Below are 21,127 nucleotides of genomic sequence, written 5' to 3'. Positions count from 1 at the left end.
ACGATTTTACAACGCAGTAAGCGCTAAAGACATTAGATACCCCATGGTTTGACAAGGATCCAGTTCTAGATTTTATCGTCAGCGTTAAAGATTTGCAAACCCGCACTAAAGTTTCGAGCTTTTGTCGTGACGTCACGTTGCGTCACAGCTTCTAGTTTATTGTAGTTACAACGCGTTGTTATCACTTTTGTTCATAATTATTGCTGGATTTTTCGAAAAATCTGTTATAAAGCTCCGCTGTCATTTTGTTTGTTATACCTGCTATCTCTGAGGGCAAATAACATGCATAGCGAGTATCAGTGACGTGAAAACAGTATGGCAGCCTCCAGTAATGCTGCTCTAGATGCCAATTTGCGAGTTTTTCAAGCGGTGCCGCTGATAACCATCTCGACACCAATTCGCGCATATTCACCCTGTAGTCAATCAGTGCGAAAATAAGGATGGCAGAAACGTCAGAGCTGTTCGCCTCGGACCCCGATTTCTGCAAGCGATGCGGGAGCGTGCTGCCGCTGCCGGGCTATGAAGACTTTGTGGTGTGCAAGTTGTGCGGTCTGAGACTCGACGTGCGGTGCTTCGACGGCCTCACGACGACCTCCACGGTGGTGTTTAATGACCGCGCGGCCGCGCTCAAGAAAGCTGCGCCCGCGACGGGCGCGAAGCCTGCCGGGCCGCTGGTCGACCGCAAGTGCTCGCGGTGCGGCCATGAGGGCATGACGTACGCCACGCTACAGACAAGGTCCGCCGACGAAGGGCAGACCATTTTCTATTCGTGCCCCGAGTGCCTTTTCCAGGAGACGGAGAACTCGTAAACTTAGCGGCGAAAGCCCCGCCAGCGCTGTCGTGAACATTCGTGCTCATTGAACACGTGTGCTCTCCGGTCTGTGCTGCGTTTCCGCGGGAAAGTGATGTGTTGTGGCGAAGCTCGCCTCTCTTGCAGCTCCAGCTCTGGTCACGCGTTCGCATTCCGTTTATATCGAATAAGTGCCTTCAGGATTCACGATAGTGGAAGAAAAAAAATGTCTGATATTATGTCACCGTGGTCAAGATTATGAGCGTGAATAAGGAAGTGTGTGCTAGTGTGGTACATAGCCTGAAATGCCTATAAATCATAAGAGTTTCGGTTGCAAACTGTTCTTATGAAGGATGTGGTTCGATATTTCGACCAGAATTCGCTGGCGCCACACCATCGCTCACAAGCATAAAATTCAGTAGCCCTTAGCTTCTTGTATGTGATCACGACTGGCCAAATTCGCTGGACTCTTAAGAGTGCAGACATTTCCCTGGCTTACAATGCAGCACATCAGTTAGGGATAAATCAAGCACCACGAAGTTTACCAAGACATCACTCACATGCCACTACTTTTTATCAAATGTTGAAAGGTTTAAGTGCATTTTGTTTATATTTTTGGTTTATGTATTTGTGCATGCCCACTACAAGAATGTCTCAAAGTGGAGTAAACATGAAACAAAAGAACAAAAACAATATTTTTATTGCAAAAATTTATTTTCATGTAATCGCATGCATTAAAGCAGTGGATGGAGCAGAAATACTGATTCCTCGTGACTTGTGAAATCATAGCTCATTAAAGTCAATGCCGGCAGCTGCAGTGATGGAAATCAGCTGCTTACACAAAAACAAATGCTGATTGGGGTATCTGCTAAAAGTACAAACAGTATATGTTTTGTATTTCCTTTGCTCCAATATGAGTTGGACATCAGAATACATGAATCACCACATGGTATTAACAAGAAGCGATGCAACCAAAATTTGGCATTTGCACTCCTTTAAGCACTGCAGTGAATCAAAACAGCATTGACAATTACACTGCAGTTGTTTTTTGTTTTTTTGCACTCTGAGCTCATCACAGGCGCCATTCAATTGACGAAACTGAAATAGCACCAACAAGGAATTCAACCCAGATACAAATAATTCAGAGGCCATAGGTGAGTACCACATGAAAATCCATGTAATCCAATGTCTAATGACATTAACACATCACTTGAAAACGTGCAACTAAAATGAGATGTTTATAGTCCTTTGTTAAATTACTCTTACTATAAAACAAACAACTTTCACAGATGTCTGGTGTTGAACAGCTTAAACAGGAAAACAAATGCTGATCAGGACATCTGTGCATTGTTAAATTTCTCTTACAAGCTGACATAACTTTTTGCAGATGCTTTGTGCTCATAAAGGCACTGAGCGAGAAGCACCGACACGGGTAATCTGCATGTGAGAACATTCACGTGTGGGAGTGTTCTCACATGCGAGTGTGAGAACACTCACTCACACTCACATGAACACTCCATCTGCGCTCTTCCCTGAATTCGAAAGCACAAAAGTGTCCTTTTTGAGGTAACCTTACCAAGGCTTAAACAAGTACCAGCACTGTATACGGTTAACTGTGGAAGACTATGGCTAGCCAACAAGTCCCATGAACATAGCAGCAGCAGAACTAGACGGATTTTGTTCTGCTGGAGAGATTAACGACAATGTAGCCACACAAGAAAAATAAGCCTAATGAAATATGTACACAGGTTTTCAATAACACTTTGAAAAATGTTTAAAAATAATCCACCACCCTCCCAAGCATGCATTTGCATATAAAGCTAACGATGCAAAAATAAACATTTTAGTTTAGTACTCAACACAGCCATAAGCAGCACGTGTGGTTAAGCACCAAATGTTGTTTTTTCCTTACTGCAGGACGAGTGATAGGCTTTCCTTGTTAAATGTTAGTAACTGCAACAGGTGAAAAAAACTCTCGAGACAACACTGTAGATTTGGAAGACGGTGCAAGGCTTTTTTAGATGAACCGTGCAAACTGAATCAAAGATATGCTTTTGAGCAGAGAGATAAGTTTGTAGCCGAACGCCTTTGAAAGGAGAACACAGTCAACTTGAAACTACCCCGTAAGATGCTTTCAAATTAACATCCCCCAACTACACACACTACAATCCAGCCTTCCATGCATGAGCATCCACAGCAGTTGTCGCCCAAGAGGCACTTGCCAAATTTTCATAGTGCAGCTCAGAAAAACTCCTTTTTTCTTTTTTTCTTTTTTTTTTTTTTTTTGAAGAGCATTACTCTGACAAAAGAGTGCAGAGTACTTTCTCCAGACGACACATACGAGGCACAAGAATGAGTAACAGACTCGGTGTCATTTCTGGAGTAATAACAGCAGAGCTTCAGAAAAAGACGGGGGCCATAGATGAACTGTCATCAGATGAGAAAGAAGCAAGATATTCAAAAGTTTCAAAGTAGTTCCAACTGAAAGGAAAGCCTTGCAACTATTTCCTTCCGACAGTACCAGCTTTGTACATTCTGCATGCCAGCCTGTTTGCCACAATCGATTCTGAGGAGCAACCATTCACGGGCCATGGGGGACCTCGGCTCAACCTTGGTAAATATTATTTAAGAAAAACCTATATTCCATTTTGAAAAAAAAGTGGACTTTGTGCATTCCACTCATATTGCAGCCTGCACTTGCAATTTCAGAAACAATCTCTTCTTCATTTCAGCACTCGTTCAAGCCAAAATACACTACAGAGAATAAAATACAAAATAAAGTAGGATGCGGCATATGCAGAGAATGTCCTGGAAGTAGTTTTGCAGAACCCAGTGGATGGGACAACGGTGGCCACCGATTCGTCATGCGTTCAAGCGATGCCAAGCTGTTCACTCCTCTTCACTTGAGCTTGAACTGCTGCTACTGCTGCTCCACCCTTTCCAGCCATGCTTATGCTTGTGTTTGAACATCTTCTTCGGCTTGAGCTGCACGTGCAGTATGACAGCGTATGAGTACGACCAAAATACTGAACTGCTTAAAAACACCAATTATTGCTGGGCATTTGCAGCCTAATTGCAGTTTTTAAGTACATGTTTCTCCTCTCCATCAAACCATCTCGCATTACCTTTCAATACGGTGCGCCGCTGAGGTGAGGCTTCAGTACATTTCTCTGATTTCTGTTTCTTTCCCTTCCCTTATGGAGTGATTCAGATGTCCACCGAGCAAGTGTGACAGATACTGCGCCTTTCCCTTCCTGTGAACCAATTATTATTATTATTGTTTCACAAGTTTCTATCGCCTTTTAAAGCCCGTCTGTCGAGGCCACGAGTAATGCCATAACAAATAGCCGCTCTTAAGTTCCCAAATACAGAGCATTTTTGTATCGAACACACAGAGTAGTATTTGGCACGCAGGCAAGAATAAATGATAAATGTGTGCGGCACGACAAGTACCGATAACACAGCTCGCTCAAAAGGCAAAGGCCTATGCTTCACGTCCAACTTAACACGCACATGAACATGCCACTTTTTTCATTACGCCTACAAGCGCTTTTTGTGCAATGGAAGGAAGCCTCACTGTCAGCAGACTAAAACCGGAAATGTCAACTGCCACAAGCTGCACAATTATGTAAATGAACACAACCTCAACCTAATTCTCGGTGGAGATCTGAATATTGACTTACTGAAGTCATCTCCAGCTCAAATGACGTTTGTATCAACAGTGGAATACTCCATCTTAACGCAAACTGCAACCCGTGTTACAATTGAAACTTCAACGCTCCTTGATAGCTTTGTAACCAATATCAATAGTAATTATGCTGTGTCCAGAGTTATGTGCTGTGATATGAGTGACTACTACTGGATTTATGTACTTATGCGAGGTATAAAAAAGCAAATAACCGACTTATTGGCCGTGAAAAGAACCCAGCGCATCACACCAACTACTCTTTAAGTGTTTCGTTCAAGTATTTTAAACGAGAGTTAAAGTGATGCATTTTCTTCCGATACACCAGATGATGCATATGAGCTATTAATTTCTCGCTTTAGGACATTGTATCATGAGCATTTTAAAGAAAAAGAGGTTAAGAAATGAAGAAACCGTAAACCTTGGGTCAACCATAAATTCCTAAAAATGATTAAAAAAAAGTCCAAGTTATTCAAGAAATTTGTGAAAAAAAGAATCGTTAGCTGATAGACGAAAATTCAAAGAGTACCGCAATAAATTAACTGTGCACTTAAGAAATGAAAAAAGAAAATATCTGCACAATGAGTTTATGAGCGGAAATTGCGATGGAAGTGCTCAAACCTGGCTAAAAATCAACAATCTACTTGATCGCACATCAAATTCTGCAGACTTTACTAATTATTGTAGGTTGCAATGCAGAAGGAATTGAACTTGCAGAAAAGTTCAATGACTTTTTTAAACAGGCTGTTTCACAATATACACCTTCAAACACTGTAAAACCGAAAATAAAAGCCAATGATCATTGTATATTTTTAGATCCTACAAATGAAAATGAAGTTTGCAGCGTTTTTGCCTCTTTAAATAATAGCAGGTCTCGTGATATAGATAATGTTCAAATTATACCGATAAAATATGTAATTGACAGCATAGCTTCAATTCTCACCCGTACATACAACCCCGCCCTAACCGCTGGCCTATTTCCAAAGTTAATGCAACAGTCAAAAGTTATTGTTGTTTACAAAAAGGGAGATAAAATATGTCTAATTATAGACCAATCTCAATCCTACCGGCATTTTCAAAGGGATTAGAGAAAAGCGTCTACAAAAAAATAATTAATTTCTGCTTAAAGTTCAATCTTCTTTCTTCTTCTCAGCATGGTTTTATCCATGGCAGATCAACTGAAACGGTGTTATTAACGCAGAAAGAAATCATATTAGATGCAATCGAAAATCGCGAAATTTGCATCGGAGTCTTTGTAGACTTTTCAAAGGCTTTCGACCGCGTCAATCATGCTGTTTTATTGAAGAAACTATGGAGTATGCGGAACGCCCCTACACCTCATAAAGTCCTACCTCCAGCACCATTTCAGAAAGTTCAAATAGGATCCTACCTGTCGTCATTCAAGCCGTTTGTACCAGTGTACCGCAAGGTAGCATTTTAGGGCCTTTTCTGTTCATATTATACACAAACGATATAGTTTCTATTCATAAAAAAACAAAATATGTTACTTATGCAGATGATACGAGTTTATTTTTCCAAGGCTCCCCCTTTCAGCTTTTTTTTTTTTAAGTATAAAAGATGCATTAAATAAATTGAAAACGTGGAGTAAAAGCAATGCACTACTTTTAAATACTTAAAAAACCAAAGCAGTTCTTTTTCATGCAATGCAATTAGCAACTAGCCAGAATTTCGACAAAAAGATTGGCAACACCAACATAGAATTCAAAGACGCGCTTAAAACACTAGGAGTACTTTTCCACAGTCACATGAGCTGGAATGCTCAAGTAGAGTTGGTTATTACTCATCTGTCGAGGTGCGTTGGCATCCTTGCTAAATTTCGATACTTCCTTCCAGTCTCAGTCAAGTAAAAAATATATAACGCCATTTTTTTGTCTCATTTAAGCTACTGTTTTTTGGCCTGGACAGCAACAACTGAAACAAATATGCATAAAATATATGTTACAAAAAAAAGCTGTCCGTTACATAGCCAATGTGGACTACCGTGCTCCAACCGATCAACTATTTTTACAATACTATACCAGTTCATAGCTTGTACACATATTTCTTAGAAATCAGATACAAAAAATCTCTGAAATATAATAATCAAGTGTTCCTAGACTTAACTTGTCTCTCACGAACAGTATCGGCTTATATCCTCCGAAATACAGGAAACTGGTTTAGCCCTTGTTGCCGCTCTAGTTATGGAAACCAGTTTGTGCAAAAATTCGAGCCGCCTTAACATGAAATCATAAAATAATTCATCTTAAAATATTCTGTATGTATATACTGTATGTGCGAAAAAGTTTTGTGTGAAGTATTTAGCCAATTTTCTGATGACTGAAAAATTGCAATGTACTGTGTCTTGTTGTTCCCTGCTGTATGCCATGTACCGGGGGGTTCCGGGAGCTCCTCAAGTGATCTGCGATCACTTTAATCACTTTTCTACCCGGACCTACCCACATCTGTGATGACGTAAATAAACTTAAAACTTTGAACTTAAAGCGGGTGTCGGTCAACCGACCTTTTTGGCCAGGGCTGCAGTGCCAAGGGCTGCGGCACCCACGGCCAGTCCCGTGCCTAGGGTTCCGGCACCAATGGGGAGTGGCATACTGGACTTGGGCTTGTAACCGTGGGACTGCACACAGAAGGCAAGCCAGTCAAGAACACAAATGCCAATATGAATAGAGGGAACCTGCATGTCTTGACGGGAAAAAAAAATAAGAACACAAATGCCAATATGAATAGAGGGAACCTACATGTCTTGACGGGGAAAAAAAATTGAAAAGCCTGTTGAGGTCCTCACGAAAAACTGTACACCCACAGTCAGAATTTCCTAGAATGCAATTCCAGCAAAAAAAAAAAAACTCGCCATCTTTGTGGCCAACCTGGCATAAAAATACCCAGTCCGATTCTGGATATGCAAGCTGCAGGGTTAACTTTTGAACCTTAAGTAATGCAACCTAGATGCAGGCAAATTGTAAGTCTATAATTATAGGCCGCAATTATAAACTTTAGGCCATAAAGAGCAGCTACTGTCGTAAGTTCCAAGAAGTTTGGGAACAAAGCAAGAAATGCCAAGATAAAAGCCACTATAGTATAGCTTTTTCTGTGTGGCCACTTGTGCACACCATGATGAGCATATGTTTACACCACCCAAAGGCATAAAAATGTAGAACGTAATGAAAACGTGCACACACGTGCAACTGTTCTTACAGAGCCTTGGCACAGTTTACCTATGCATTCCCACCGAGTAGGCCAGTCCTCGTCTCTACACAAAAGCAACAAGGCACCCCACAATATAGCACACTGTGCCTTAATGATACAAGCAGTGTCCCTACAGCTGTGACCGACCTTAATGTTTAGTTAAAACTAGAATTATGCCTGTACCATCGAGCATATGTGCAAGCAGCTTCATACTGTCGGTAAGCAACGCAAGCTTGTAGCTTCAACTGTGAAAACTAGGGGCTAGACTGCTCGGTTTGAACATAATAAAAGAAGCACCAATAATAGAAAAAGAGGCAGTGGAGCACATATTATATGTACTATGAATTATTTTTATTAATTTATTTTAATATCCATAACTTTTAATTTTTTGTTCAGTAAGTTTGCAGTTTTTTTTTTTTTTTTTTTTTCATGTTATGTGAAATGTTGAAGTTAAACAATATTTAAGTCTGTGAGAGACCATCTAAATAGTTACACTTTGTGACATATTACGGCAAGATGGCGTAAGTACCTCATTAAACAAAATTTCTTTCTCCAATTACAGGCTCACCTCTTCCTTCCACATTCACAAAAGTCGTAAACAACCTGTGCTCGTACGAGGACTCACACAAACAGGCCTAGCAAAGGCCTCATTCAACAATAACACTGTAGATGGCATGGTAGGAAAGCTTAGTAACAATATTGTGATGACATGAGTGCACATGGCTGAATGCATTAATTCAATGAAGCTAGCAGAAGTGTTATGTTAGCAAGGCACAATACAAAGTCAGCATTATAGGAAACCAACCCAGCTAGCAGTTAGCACCAATACAAAGGTGATCACTACTGGGCTGGGCAACCAAACCAATAACATTTTTTTTTTCTGAGATGTTATAATTCCTAATCAGTAATTTTCTATAATGAGTGGTAGCAAAGGATACAAAGAAGGAAAACATATACTCTCATATATGTTTTGTTCAGTCTTCTTCCAGCTTTAAATTGCAGTAGCACACTTTATCTGAATAATGTCAGCCCTAAAATCATCACCTTTGCATTGGTTTTGATTCCACATCAATAACACGGCATTTCAATGGTACTATTTTCATGAGTGCATTAACTTGTAGCAATTCAACTCAACATGAATGCCAACATAATAAAGACCGGAGGTATACTCAACAAGTATATGAGTCTAATAAGAGTCTAGTGTTGCTCACTTCAAGACCTCACTGCCGTGGAGTGAAAGGTCGGAAAAGCCAGCCCAAGGAACAGGGAAAAAATTAGTTGGATGATTTAGGTTGCAAACAGAAATGCAGCACACAAGCAGGTTAGGCAGGAGGATATGCACTTCACAAAGAATGCTAGAGATTACAACAGCCAGGTTAGGACAAGTCGTGCTGGGCGCTCAGCTGTGAATGCTGTGTGAGGTTAGCGGCCCACTAGCCATAAAGGGTTGGAGAGATCGATGCAATGACGTGACGCATCACATGTGCCACCTTGTGGTGAAGTCCATGAGACAGGGCAGCTCCTGCGACAGCTGGCGCCAAACCCGACTTGTGACCCTGGCACAGAGACACGTGACGGTCAACCAACATTCAGACCACAGACGGACGATGACCCCCATTTCACTGCCAGCCGGTGAACATCTAGAACAACGGACCTCAATGGTTCACAATTCTCCGCTCACATTTGTTCATATCATAGGGCAGTGATGCATGAAAGATACATCTTATATACCATGCAAAACCTAAAGGAACACAGAGGACAAGCTGAAACTGGGCTATATCAATAAATTACGTTATTTTCATTACAAAGTGTCCATTCTCGCTATAACTTGAGCTTCTGTAAGATGGAAAAGGAAAGAAAGATAAAGCACAGCTGTCACCACCGTCGGCCATTTTCACAAGCAAGCTGCGATGACATTAGCACTTTTTCTTTAATTCCTGAAGCTAGCCAAGACTGCACTTTACATCCATCCACTGATCACAGAGCCCCTTTTACCTCTGACATTGATGTTTGAGCCGAGCAAAGGAAAAAACAGAGCATGTCCATCAAATTTTATCGGCACTAAGTGCTTCTTTTCGCCGTCAAACAAACATCGATCTTGTCACGAAGAGCCATGCTATGAAGTCTTACTAAGAAAAAAAAAAAAAAAGGCTGGATATGGGTTAATCCTTCGCATCCCATTCAAACCATTATGCATTTGCTTTGGCCCATCTGGCAACCGAAGGTGACCTGAGCCTTAATGCAGATTCCTTTCTGAAGAAATACCTTCAGGTTAATCAAGCTCAAAGCTATCATTCATGAACTGAAACCACTATGGTCAGTTTATCAACTAGATCTTGGAAGAAATGGAAGAAGAAACAAATACTGTTTCAAAAAAAAAAAGAAAAAAGGCGGGGGAGGGTGTCTATAAATAACGTCAAAGTGTGCCAATGACCGCATTCAATGCCATCTCGAAATAATCATTTTTACTGTTTGTGAACATGACCTTAGAAAAAATGAAGTGGTTTTAACATGCCTCAAAAGAAGAATTCACCTCTACTTGTCCTAGAACAGATGGTGACACATTAGCAGTTTCTGCACTATTAAAATAATGGTCAACAGTATAATTAAAAACGAATTAAAAGGACTGTAAAAACCATTATCATTTCACATCCCAGTGACATAAGTTGTCTTTACACTGCTCCATACAGGCAAAGCAAGGTACGCCGATTGAAACAAAGCCCAAGTGCAACCAGATATCAGGATGCTACTAGTAAAACCTCATTGATACGTTTTTTAAAAAGTGCAGGGGGGAAATATATTATCCAGTAAAATTATTAACAGAAAATGATCCGAACTTCCTGATTTTGAACCGCTGAATTAGGTACAAAGGCATTTAGAATTGAGACTTTCACTGCATAACAGTGTAGATAAGCGTTTACAAACAACCAGTATACTCAGTTCCTTTTTTTAGCTCTCCGTATTCAGTCCGTATTCGCATTGTCCTCAGCAAGGAAGAGATTTAGTAACAAATCCGGTTTGTAAAGGGCAATGACGAAATGGGATCGTTTCCTTGGCTGTTTCTTGGTGCTTCACCTCGTTACACCAATGAAATGTGAAAAAGCCATCATGATGGCTTACAGTTGCCGCATTTTTGCTCGTGCTGCGTCCCCAAGACCCGGCTCGCTCGTACGCTCGCGATTAGCTATAGTTATCAAATGGTTCACCCCTATGCCCCTAAGGCACTGCAAGGAAGCCATCATGTTTCTCCTAACGAAGTCATGTTTCTGATGTAAAGGGCATCTCGTATGTTGGCTCATTGCCTTTTTCTTTATATATATATACTTTGCCCCCTTGCTCCTAAGAACTGCAGAAAAGCAAGCAACAGTGACACGTGGGTGCCGCTGGTCAGTTTTTCATGCCACGAGTGCTCATCAAAACACATTAGAAAACATAGTATATGACCACAATTAGTGAAAATTTCGAGCGTATTAACCGGGAAATTGTTTTATCCGGGAACATATTAACCAGGAGAAAAGTTGTGTAACCCTATGGGAGACGTCTTACTGCCCGCGATTTCAAACATATCAGAATCACTTTATTCGACTTCTTTACAGAGGTCAGCAGCACAGGCAAAAAACTGAAGAAGACAACTTGATGGAGTCTGTGCCCCTATATGTTCCTGGTTCATACATATGAACCCATATGAACCCGGTTTCCCGTATGAAACAGCAAACTGTATGAACCGGGAGCATATCAATGAGGTTCTACTGTATATTGACAGCAAACACCAGACAGTGACTGAACACGTTCATCAGCAAAGGAAGAAAATTCAGCATGTATATAAGCTCTTCTTCAATCAGGGAATTCTCTTAAAGAAAGCATATCTATCCTGTAAGCATAGTATCCAATTGAATGACCACAGAAAAAACACATGCCAAAATGCCATGACAATTACACTCCAAAACAAGTATACATGTTAGTGCACAGACACGTGACAAGTACATGCAGTCAAATTAGAAAAGAGACAGCAAGAAAATTTTTTTCCTCGTGAAATCCTTACTTCAGCCATGCTTTTAACAGCATCGGACAATGCATTCTGTGGAGAGAAATGAAAGCCAAATACAATGCTTATTCCTTTTCTTTTCTTGACTTGAGTACTACACTATGATAAACAGCAACTTTTTAACAGTCAGAGAGAGCAACATGCACATACAGCATTGAAAGTCAAGAGGGTCGCATATACAGAAATCAGATGATGTGCTTTTGCCACGAATGAACGGACCACCGTGGCAAATCTATACAGCTGACAATCTAACAAACCTTTTAGGCATGCAATGTGACATAAATGCAACCGAAAAGGCACAGCCCCAGACCGCCCAGAAAAGTTAAAGAAGCATCATGCCTCATCACAAGCACTAAGATGAGGACAGGACATTTCAAAGCATACAAATGAACAAGCGAAATGAGATGAGCGTATCTACCATCCCGTGCTTCAGAAGTGATGTGCCTGCAAGAGCAGCGGCTCCGGCTGCCAATCCAGCTCCCAAGCCAGTCCCCAAGCCACCCAAGCCGGAGCTGTGCTTCTGGTCCGTTGGGTGAGGCTACAAGGCCATTCAGAGGGACAGCAACAGGGAACACAAACATGGACAAGACGGAGACAAACACAAAGGGCAGTCAAAGATCAAAAAGCAAACCGCACAAGGAACAACACAAAAATAAAGGCAGAGACAAAGCAGGAAAATGGCAGAGTGTTGTATTGGCTTTGGAAGTGGGAGAGCGATGATATCATTTCAAGGCACGAGTGTCAACCCTTATAAAAATATATAAACATACATATGCATCCGTCCAGAGAGAATTGTGGGTGATATTAAAGAGAGTTAAGTTCAAAATAATCTGAACATAACGATAAAGATAACAAAAGTCCTCTTCCCTGTGCAGATTGCTTAAGAGAAGACATAAAAAGTATTCTCCTGCCTCCTACCAGAAAAAGTAAAGGGAAACTAAACAATAACAGGAGATACCTCCCTCAACCACACAGTTTTTTTCCATGCTAGCTATTTCCTTTACCTCAAGGAACAAGCAAAGAGGTTCATTTAAATATATTTGATTTATTAGCAATGATCCAACTGGTCTATCAAAAAGCTCTTTTATGAATTCAAACTACTGCTGCTCATCTGGAAAAGGTTAAGCCAGCTGAATTTTCAGACTCTGCAGCTCCTCCACAACAGAAGCTAAACAAGGTTACTAATGCTTAACTGTGCCTTCTAATCATGCACCAAACTCATCACCATTTCAAGAGTCTGGGCACAGTTACAGGTCTGTATATATTCACTGCTCGTGTTAGTGCAATAACATGCACACACGAAAAAAAAGGAAAAAAAAAACTTTCAGCACTACCGATCAGTAAGTGTAACACAATTGGCAGACAGAGAAGCACCGCTAAAGATTAAGGATACTCACAACATACTGAACCCCTGCTCCATGAGCTGGGTAACCGCCAGAAGCCACAGGATATCCTCCTCCGGGGTATGCGGGTGGCATGCCACCTGGTGGCGGGTAGTAGCCACCAGCAGGAGGATAGCCCGCTTGTGGAGGATATGGTGCCGCATCACCGTAAGGTGATATCCGGCCTGAAGGCACTGGCACGGGTATGGGCATTGGCATGCCCATGCCAGGAGCTGTTGGAGCCATCTGGGGGAGAAGATTTAAGACTGCATTCAGTCTTGAGACAAGGCAAAAAAATTCCATGATGGCACGGGCTGTCTGTTACCGGTGGATATGACACAACCTAGCAGTCAATCTTGCTGCAGCTGTGTGTTTGGTAACACAGGCGCCACAACAACCAGCATTGCTTGAATAGTGCAAACTCATGCAACCTTTATCAAAATTTGTCAATTACATTAAATATTATGCAAGGTACACAGTATAGATAAAAGCATGCCCCTTTTATTTTACCCACTGAAGCTTTTCTAAAGAGCAACGTGACCTTGTATGAACATTTCTGCAATTTCAGTTCTACACGTGGCCATATCACGGCCAATCTCATCAGAAGGCTTGCCAACAAGTGAACACCCCCATCAGCTGCACAGAATTAAATGGTAATTATTTAATTAATTGAATTAATTAAGGCTGTAAAGAGCTGTCAAAAAAAGGATGCTAATGACAGTTTTAAGGTAAGAATGCACTGCAGTTTCAGCAGCATCACTCTGGCAGCCACAAGGCAAGGCAAATGCTTTGGTTTGGTTTGGTAAGCGACTTTATGACGGATGCCATGGCGAAGGGTTCTGGAAATTTCAACCACCTGGGGTTCTTTAATGTGCACTGACAACACATAGTATGCAGGTGCCTTCCCTTTTGCCTCGATCGAAAAGCAATTTGAGACCGGGTTGAACCCACGTCTTCCAGTTCAGAAGTTTAACGCCTTAATCACTCAATCACCAAGGCAGGATTCAAGGTAAATGCATAGTAATAAAACTTTGCATACTGTTCGCAGTTTTCTCCCCTATAAGGTATAGTAAGCACTTAACTTTTTTTCATGTGTAAGCTTGTAAAAAAATCTGAATTTCCTCCCTGAACAGAGAACAATACAAAACATAATCCTTACCATTGGTGCCTGTATGAATAGAAAATAAAATATAAGCATAGTCGTACAGTGCTTGGTAAATGTTCCACACACCTGTAGCTTGCTTATTAAGGATGGCACAATACCAAACACTGTGCTCAGCTCACAAGAAAAAAAGAGCTGACCATTCTAGCAACTGGATAGAAAAAAGGGATATATAACGCAAAATTTCTAGAATTCGCCCACAAATGATGTTAACGTAAAATACTGTGGACTGTTGACGAACTGACCATGTCTCCACCATTAGCATAAAACGAAATTGAATCTGTCAGGTGCCATTTACAGAGCCAGCATTCTCTCTTCTATATACATTAGCATGCAAAAAGGCCAAAAGAAAAGTTAGAATGTAAAAAGAAAGTTTAGAAATTTACTGAAAAAGTGCAAAAAATGTAGCATGTTCATTTAACAGTTGTAATCAAGCTATTAAAACTAAGCTTTGTGAAGTGCCATGCTAACATCTGCCTTGGTTTTACAACAGTACTGTTTTATGGCAAAAGCCTTTAATGGCTCATGCTGTCGTGGACAAAATGTGTCCCACTTTTGCGGCGTTCTGATTGGCCGAGGCGGGACGACGTCATAGAGGTCTCAACAAATCACGAAGCACCACTACAGTATGCGCGAATGCGTGCCTTATATGGCCATATGTCAATCAATGATCAATTACTAATTAATTTAGTTGATACTTGATGACTAATTCTTTAATTAACAAATTAATTACCTACCTAATTACTAATTAGACTAACTAGTGCCAGTTGCATAGCAGAATGCCGCACTCAGGCTTTCGCCTTTCACTACTTTAGTTGCTAAAGTCCCTTGTAATTTTTATGGTAACTCCCTGCCTCACCGATGGTGATCCCTCAAACTGGACGAGGCTGATGGTGGTGTCGCCATCCATGGTCAGGTGGGTGACTCGGTGAAGAGGAATACGATGCCGGAACTCTGCATAGTGCCTGCTGTTGATGGCAATCTGCAGGGCAGTGTTCCTTTCATCAGCATATGAACATGTGCTATACCACTGCTTGAAAATCTGAACTTGTCACCAACTTCACGACAGCTGTTACACTCACACCAAAGACAGGTACTTGCAATAAAGCCAAATATGTACTAACAATGATGCTCATTGTGAAATAAAGTAAATAAATCAAATTAACACTGTTTATTCATATGCTGTATAAATTTTCAGAAGCCCTACATCGCCTAGTGGGGCCATTACAACAAGTTGCACCATGCACAAGAGAATATGCAGAAAGTTCTCAGTGTCTAGTTAGTTGCACCGAGCCCCACAAAATGAAAAAAAGCTAAAGTTTACAATTACAAATGTTAGGTATATTTAAAATAACCTCTAGAAAAGAGTGTGACAGGTCTCTGTCATCTGTCACCTTTACTTTTTCCTTCTTTCACAGAACCTAGAAATGGCAATCGACAAGATCGCAGAGAATAACTAAACAAAAGTTCATTAGTTTAAGTATCAACATCATGCAAAAGAATAAACCACATAGTCCTATCTGTAAGACCGAGTAAAGACATGTCATTCAAAGAACACCCTAAAATATAGTATGCTTGATTTCTGACAATTTGAATTGTGAAGAAATAAAAAACTGACAGAAATTTAAAAAAGGGAATTGCACTAAAAAGGACACGGACGAGAAGAGGACATGAACAGGCGCAATTCGGCTCGTCCGTGTCTTTTTTAGCGCAATTCCCTTTTTTAAGTACGTATGACCGACTAGCCCAACAACGTGCTCTGTTAAACTGACAGAAATATTTACAATTCAAATCAAGGAGCCAAGCACGTCTTTGCAAAGCCATTCCCAAACCATTTTGGACAAGCGTAGTGCTTCCTCATAGGATAGTGTCTCCCCTCGAGCGTTTTGGGCAAGCAGTGCTTGTCGACGGCTTAGATCATGAGCTGCTCAACAGAGGGCACCCCTGACCTTTAATTGCTTTTTGTTCTATCGCTGGAATAATTTTTCTTTAATGTGGCAACCTATATTATATAAAAATGATAGCTAGTAGAAGTGATGCGTGTATTGCTAGCCCTTCGCCCCAGAGAAGAAGCTTTTCTTCATCGCTTTTATCATCCAAAGGTTACAATTCAGATACCAAGGTTTACATTGTTTCAGGAAGCGAAGACGACTGTAACAATACTGATATGATTAGTTCTTCTAATGATGATGACAACTCAGAAGGGCCACAATGAGCAATAAACTTTATTAAATCTAATTTGATTTTGTTCCTGTATCATTTTTAATACAATAACAATTGAAGTCAGCAGCAAAAAAAAAGATAAGCAATTCTGGTTAGCAAGTTTTTGAAGAAACAAAATGGTTAAGGGGTTAATGCATTTGCTATTGGTGAGACCCAGCACACCTTGTAATGGTCATGCTCAACAAGAACCAGGATCTCGAAGCTCTGGCCCGCAACAAGAGGGAACGGGTCGCCATGCGACTCCTCAGGTCCCCACTGCTGGGTTTGGATCGAGTTCCGCACAATGCGCGGCGGTGGGGAGAATACAGGGCTGAGGTGCAGTGCGATGTCGTCCCGCGGGTGCATGTTTGGCCCACACTGCAGGTTGATGGCAAAGCTGCATGTGGGAGAAACAGAGGACACAATATCCGCACTTACCGTGATGCTCCAATTCCAAGTTACCTGCGTACACTGAAAATTTATTCACAAAACTAGCAGTTCAGTTCCCTACAGGGACCTCTGTTTTTGAGGCGTGGAGTTTAAAAGATTGCAGTGTACAAACTACTGGCCCAATCAAGAGCAAACAACATTCACAATGCAGCATATTATAGTCTACATTGTTTGAGTAGTGTAGCTTCAGCACTCTCCTGGATTATGTGCATTTAACAAAAAACTAGTGTCGTCACTTACTGAAGTTTTCGGACAGTCTGAGCAACTGAAACAATGGGCTGCACTCCCCTGCCATTTGTTGATGTGAGCGACAGATTGGCTCGATGGGTGGGCAAGTTGTGTGGTTCCTTGAAAATGCTGTTTTGCCTGCTTGATAAAACTGAGAAAGCCCCATCGCTCCTCCAACTAAAACACAGCAAAAATGTGGCAATAACCTTCAAAACAAACACCTAAATAACCCATCCAACGAAAGCTTCAGTTGGTTCTTCATCTGGCAGGTGATGCAGCTTGTGGGATCAGCTTATGGCTCGCGTTTGCGACAATTGTGCTAGCAGTTACAGCAGCTTCTCTTCATTTCCAGACAGCGCAGGAAAGTACTAATGTTAAATTTTACTTAAAATACTGCAGACTATAAAATGCTACCTTGTGAGCTATGTGTACACTCCAATAGACCAGTAAATTGAGGACAGGACATACTTTTTTTTAAATCTGCCCCTAAATATGGAAGTCCTCTCATGTTCAGAAGACTTATACTTGCAGCCTAAATGCTTCAATTTCTACACCGTAAAGCTGCTGAAAAGTGCAATAATGCCATTAAAAAGTCTGTAGTATGGGCCCAATTGACGAGATAACATAATCAAGAACAGGCATATGTTAGCCCTTTGGTTTAGAAGATGCCTTAGCACTGCGAGCGTTCAGAGAATGATTCCTTTGTTGCATATAAAACAATGCATGCAAAGTTGAATCAGTGCTTTCCTTAATCTTTCGACAGACAAAAAAACACTCTGGTTAAAAACTCTGTTGCCATGTCCTCTCAATGGTCAGCCGCACAACAAAATAGAAAACTGCATGAAACATGGACTGAACTCGACCGCACAAGCCAGCATGTAAGCTTCAACAGCCATAACTGGAAAATGGATAGAGTAATACAGTGACGTGTACACTTCTAGCACATTGAGATGAATACAGTTTCATGATATGAGCACTTGCATATCACCTATAATAAACTTTGTGCGTACCATCTTGCAGTGTGGTGAGGCGTCCCCTGGATACGAATAAGCGTGCCAACAGAAAGCACACCACTCGGGATGGGCCCAACGTAAGGTAATGGCTGGAAAAATGTGGATGCAATAGACATTACTACAGAAAAGAATCCCGTATTCAAATTCATGAGCTGCGTATACATGAAGCAGCTACAAAAGTAGGTGTTCCCATTCCCTGCACAGTTTTCACGTTTCTTTTTTCGTTTCTTCCTTATGAGAAGCTATACTGACAGCTAGGCAGAAAAAAGATTTATGCACCAGGTTGCATGCAAACTATGTTATAAGTAGTGTCAGAAACATAAAAGAGATACATGTTACTTCCACTATGGTTTCTGCAATTCAGAAGCTGTTTGCAGGAATGCTAAAGACGAGAGTGGCCTGGCCTAACCAGGATCATGTGCACTATAACAGATAATTTTGCTCCTACTATTGTCCCCACCAATTGCAGGGCACCAACTGCAAGGAGAAGGGGGGGGGGGGGGGGGGGGGGGGGGGGGGCAAGAGGCGAGTAAGAGCACAATAGCCTATTATAGTGCGCATGGTTCTGATAGCTAGGTCGCCCCTGCCTTTCGCAGTGCTGCAAACAGCTTCTGAGACGAAATAAAATGTCATACGACACATATATGTAAACAATACATATATTCCTAAGCATACTTTGAAACTTTCGTTTTACCAGCGCCTAAAACCGCAGCACAGGTAAAAGGTTTGAAGTTTTGTAACTGGGAAGTTTTGTACTACCTGCAGATCCTATTACGAGCATTCTTCCTTGTTTGAGGATGCAGCAGAACCTCACTGCACTAAGCAAGTCTTTTAATCCTAACAAAACTCAACATGATTTCAAGTTCAGTAGAGACAAAATTCCTCGTACGGGGTCACGACGATATAGCGTTAATAAAAGCGACAAGGACCCAATAGCTCAGAGATAAGCCGGCAAGAACTGCATCTTGCCGTAGTAATCGCGCAGTGGTCGCCATCATGGTCATACGTTCGTATTGGATTAGATACAAATTGGATTCCCCCATAACGACACAGCTGAAATGCGTAAGGCACAGTTAACAACAGGCCTCTGAAAATCCTGCGCACCAGTACAAGAAGCCGTTCCCGATGCCCACTCAAGCAACGCGCATGTGGCAGCCCATATATAGACAGAACCTCAGGTGTCAGCGTGTTTCGCGTATTCTTACCGGATTATAGATCGGGAAACTCATTTTTAAAACCGCTGACGGCCGACAGCAACAACTGCGAGTATTAGTAGACGGGCGGAAAGGAGTGAAACTGCATACTACGTCAAAGCTGACAGCTTACACCCGAAACCGTAAGTGAAATACGGCTCACTTCCGCCCACTGGCTACATGGTTAGCGTTCGCATATTTTTTTTTGGCGGAAGTTATGCGTATCCCGTAAATTTTGTATGACACGTTTAGTTGGAAATAAAAAACGCGCAGAAACAGTATTACAGTCACGTTTCACGACAATACAGCTATTATATTTTTTAAGTAGGAAAGAAATCAAAACAAAAAATTTCTAGTGGCGATGAATGAAAGTGTGAAAGCAGAAGCAGTTAACCGCGATTTTCAAAGCGGTTCTCAGAGCATTACTCTGAACGTTACTTCATTTTGTGGCGTAACCAGTCAAGTAAAGTACCGAAAGCAAAACAAAATGGTTAAAAAAAAAAGGAAATGATTAGTTTAATTTTATTGTCGGTACGTCTGCAACCTGGGAACGAAGGCGACTTTCACCACGTACGTTCATTATCGTCTGGTAATTTGGCTCCTTTGGTAGCATATTTGTCTGCACTCAAGCCATGGTGAGAATTCATTCAGACATATTGGGGATTTTGATGGGTTGGGAAGCGGAAAAATGGGTTTACAACTAGTTTCTGGTGTGCTAAGTGGGGTATTCTATGCTCTCTGAACAGAATGAGCATTCACGGAACATGCTAATTGCGACGAGTGAGCACCGAGCCTGCCGTGATCTGCGCAGTCTCTGCGGGAAGGCGTTTTACCGTAGTTTTTTTTTTTTTTTTTTTTTTTTTTGGGGGGGGGGGGGGGTTGTAGTCGCTCCTGAAACCCATTCTTCGAAAGCTGAAAGAAAATTAAGCCAACCAGTGCGATATTTCTATAAAGACTTCTGTTGAACGAATTCGGCCAGAGTGCCAGAGTGAGCCCGTCCTAGTTCTATAACAAGCGCTAGACGACAGCTGGCCCTCGACTGGAACCGATAACGTAAGTTTTGAATATTGAGCCAGTTGCTGCATGATTACGGCGGGGGAAAAAAAAAGTGAAAAATGCGCGTTCACAAGAACGAGACGGGGCGACGCTGGAAAAGTGCCGTTCCAGCGTCGTCCTGTCTCGTCCTTCTTGTGAACGCGTCTTTCTCCCTGTTTATTATTTTCTTGTAATCAATCTTTTAAGCTTCGAAAGTCAACGCTGCTACAGCCGTAAGGCCCTATAGACTGGCCAGCCTTGGAGATTTATGTCAAAATGATAGCGCAAACAGAAACAAAATTTATCTCCATATTATCGTGTCTGACTGATCTCCTCTGCCAAGTGAGAATTAAAAGAGTGCAATTAAATCTTCTTACGCGCGGAAATCTGAAAGCATTACGAGTTCCATGCCAGTATATATATAGTTCCGTTATCAGCTTATTCTGTGTTTCGTTGCTTTGCCGACAACTACGAAGTTTTGTGTAAACATATTTGCCGCATGTCACATCATCAACTCTAGACACGTTAATATCCCGTGATTAGTTGATGACTTCGTCGCTAAATTAACTTCACTATAACTAACTATCACTAAGTTATCAGTAACTATCTATATATCTGATTACGTCATATGATTAGAGTTAACGTTGACCTAAATTCCCACTGGGTTACATTCAGTTTTCTCGATCTTATTTATCACTTCATATGACTATGACTATCTGTCGTTATCTTATCAATCGT

At 41.3% G+C, this 21,127-nt stretch overlaps 2 protein-coding genes across 5 annotated transcripts; one reads left to right on the top strand and one right to left on the bottom strand.

Moving 5' to 3' along the window:
• The first annotated feature begins 284 nt into the window (after positions 1–284).
• Positions 285–1,128, top strand: Polr1H (RNA polymerase I subunit RpI12). The gene has a single exon (XM_084582434.1). The coding sequence runs from the start codon at positions 441–443 to the stop codon at positions 807–809; it is 369 nt and encodes a 122-aa protein (XP_084438560.1). The 5' UTR covers positions 285–440; the 3' UTR covers positions 810–1,128.
• A 344-nt stretch (positions 1,129–1,472) lies between these two features.
• Positions 1,473–19,535, bottom strand: LOC146176100 (galectin-4-like). Of its 4 annotated transcripts, XM_084582429.1 has the most exons (9): positions 19,367–19,535; positions 18,159–18,250; positions 16,654–16,867; positions 15,128–15,250; positions 13,122–13,352; positions 12,143–12,262; positions 9,170–9,235; positions 6,997–7,110; positions 1,473–3,775 (listed from the first exon to the last, which is right to left on the bottom strand). In XM_084582429.1, the coding sequence occupies exons 1-9, from the start codon at positions 19,388–19,390 to the stop codon at positions 3,680–3,682; spliced, it is 1,080 nt and encodes a 359-aa protein (XP_084438555.1). In that variant the 5' UTR covers positions 19,391–19,535; the 3' UTR covers positions 1,473–3,679. The 4 variants fall into 4 exon arrangements, with proteins under 4 accessions (XP_084438555.1, XP_084438557.1, XP_084438558.1 ...); XM_084582431.1 differs by lacking the exon at positions 9,170–9,235; XM_084582432.1 differs by lacking the exon at positions 12,143–12,262.
• Between the last annotated feature and the right edge of the window lie 1,592 nt (positions 19,536–21,127).

The sequence above is a fragment of the Amblyomma maculatum genome, chromosome 10 (assembly GCF_055883805.1).
Source record: "Amblyomma maculatum isolate TAMU_Amacu chromosome 10, ASM5588380v1, whole genome shotgun sequence".
Classification (NCBI taxonomy): Eukaryota; Metazoa; Arthropoda; class Arachnida; order Ixodida; family Ixodidae; genus Amblyomma; species Amblyomma maculatum.
The sequence above is the reverse complement of the archived record's forward strand: the minus strand, read 5'-3'. Positions and strand labels throughout refer to the sequence as shown.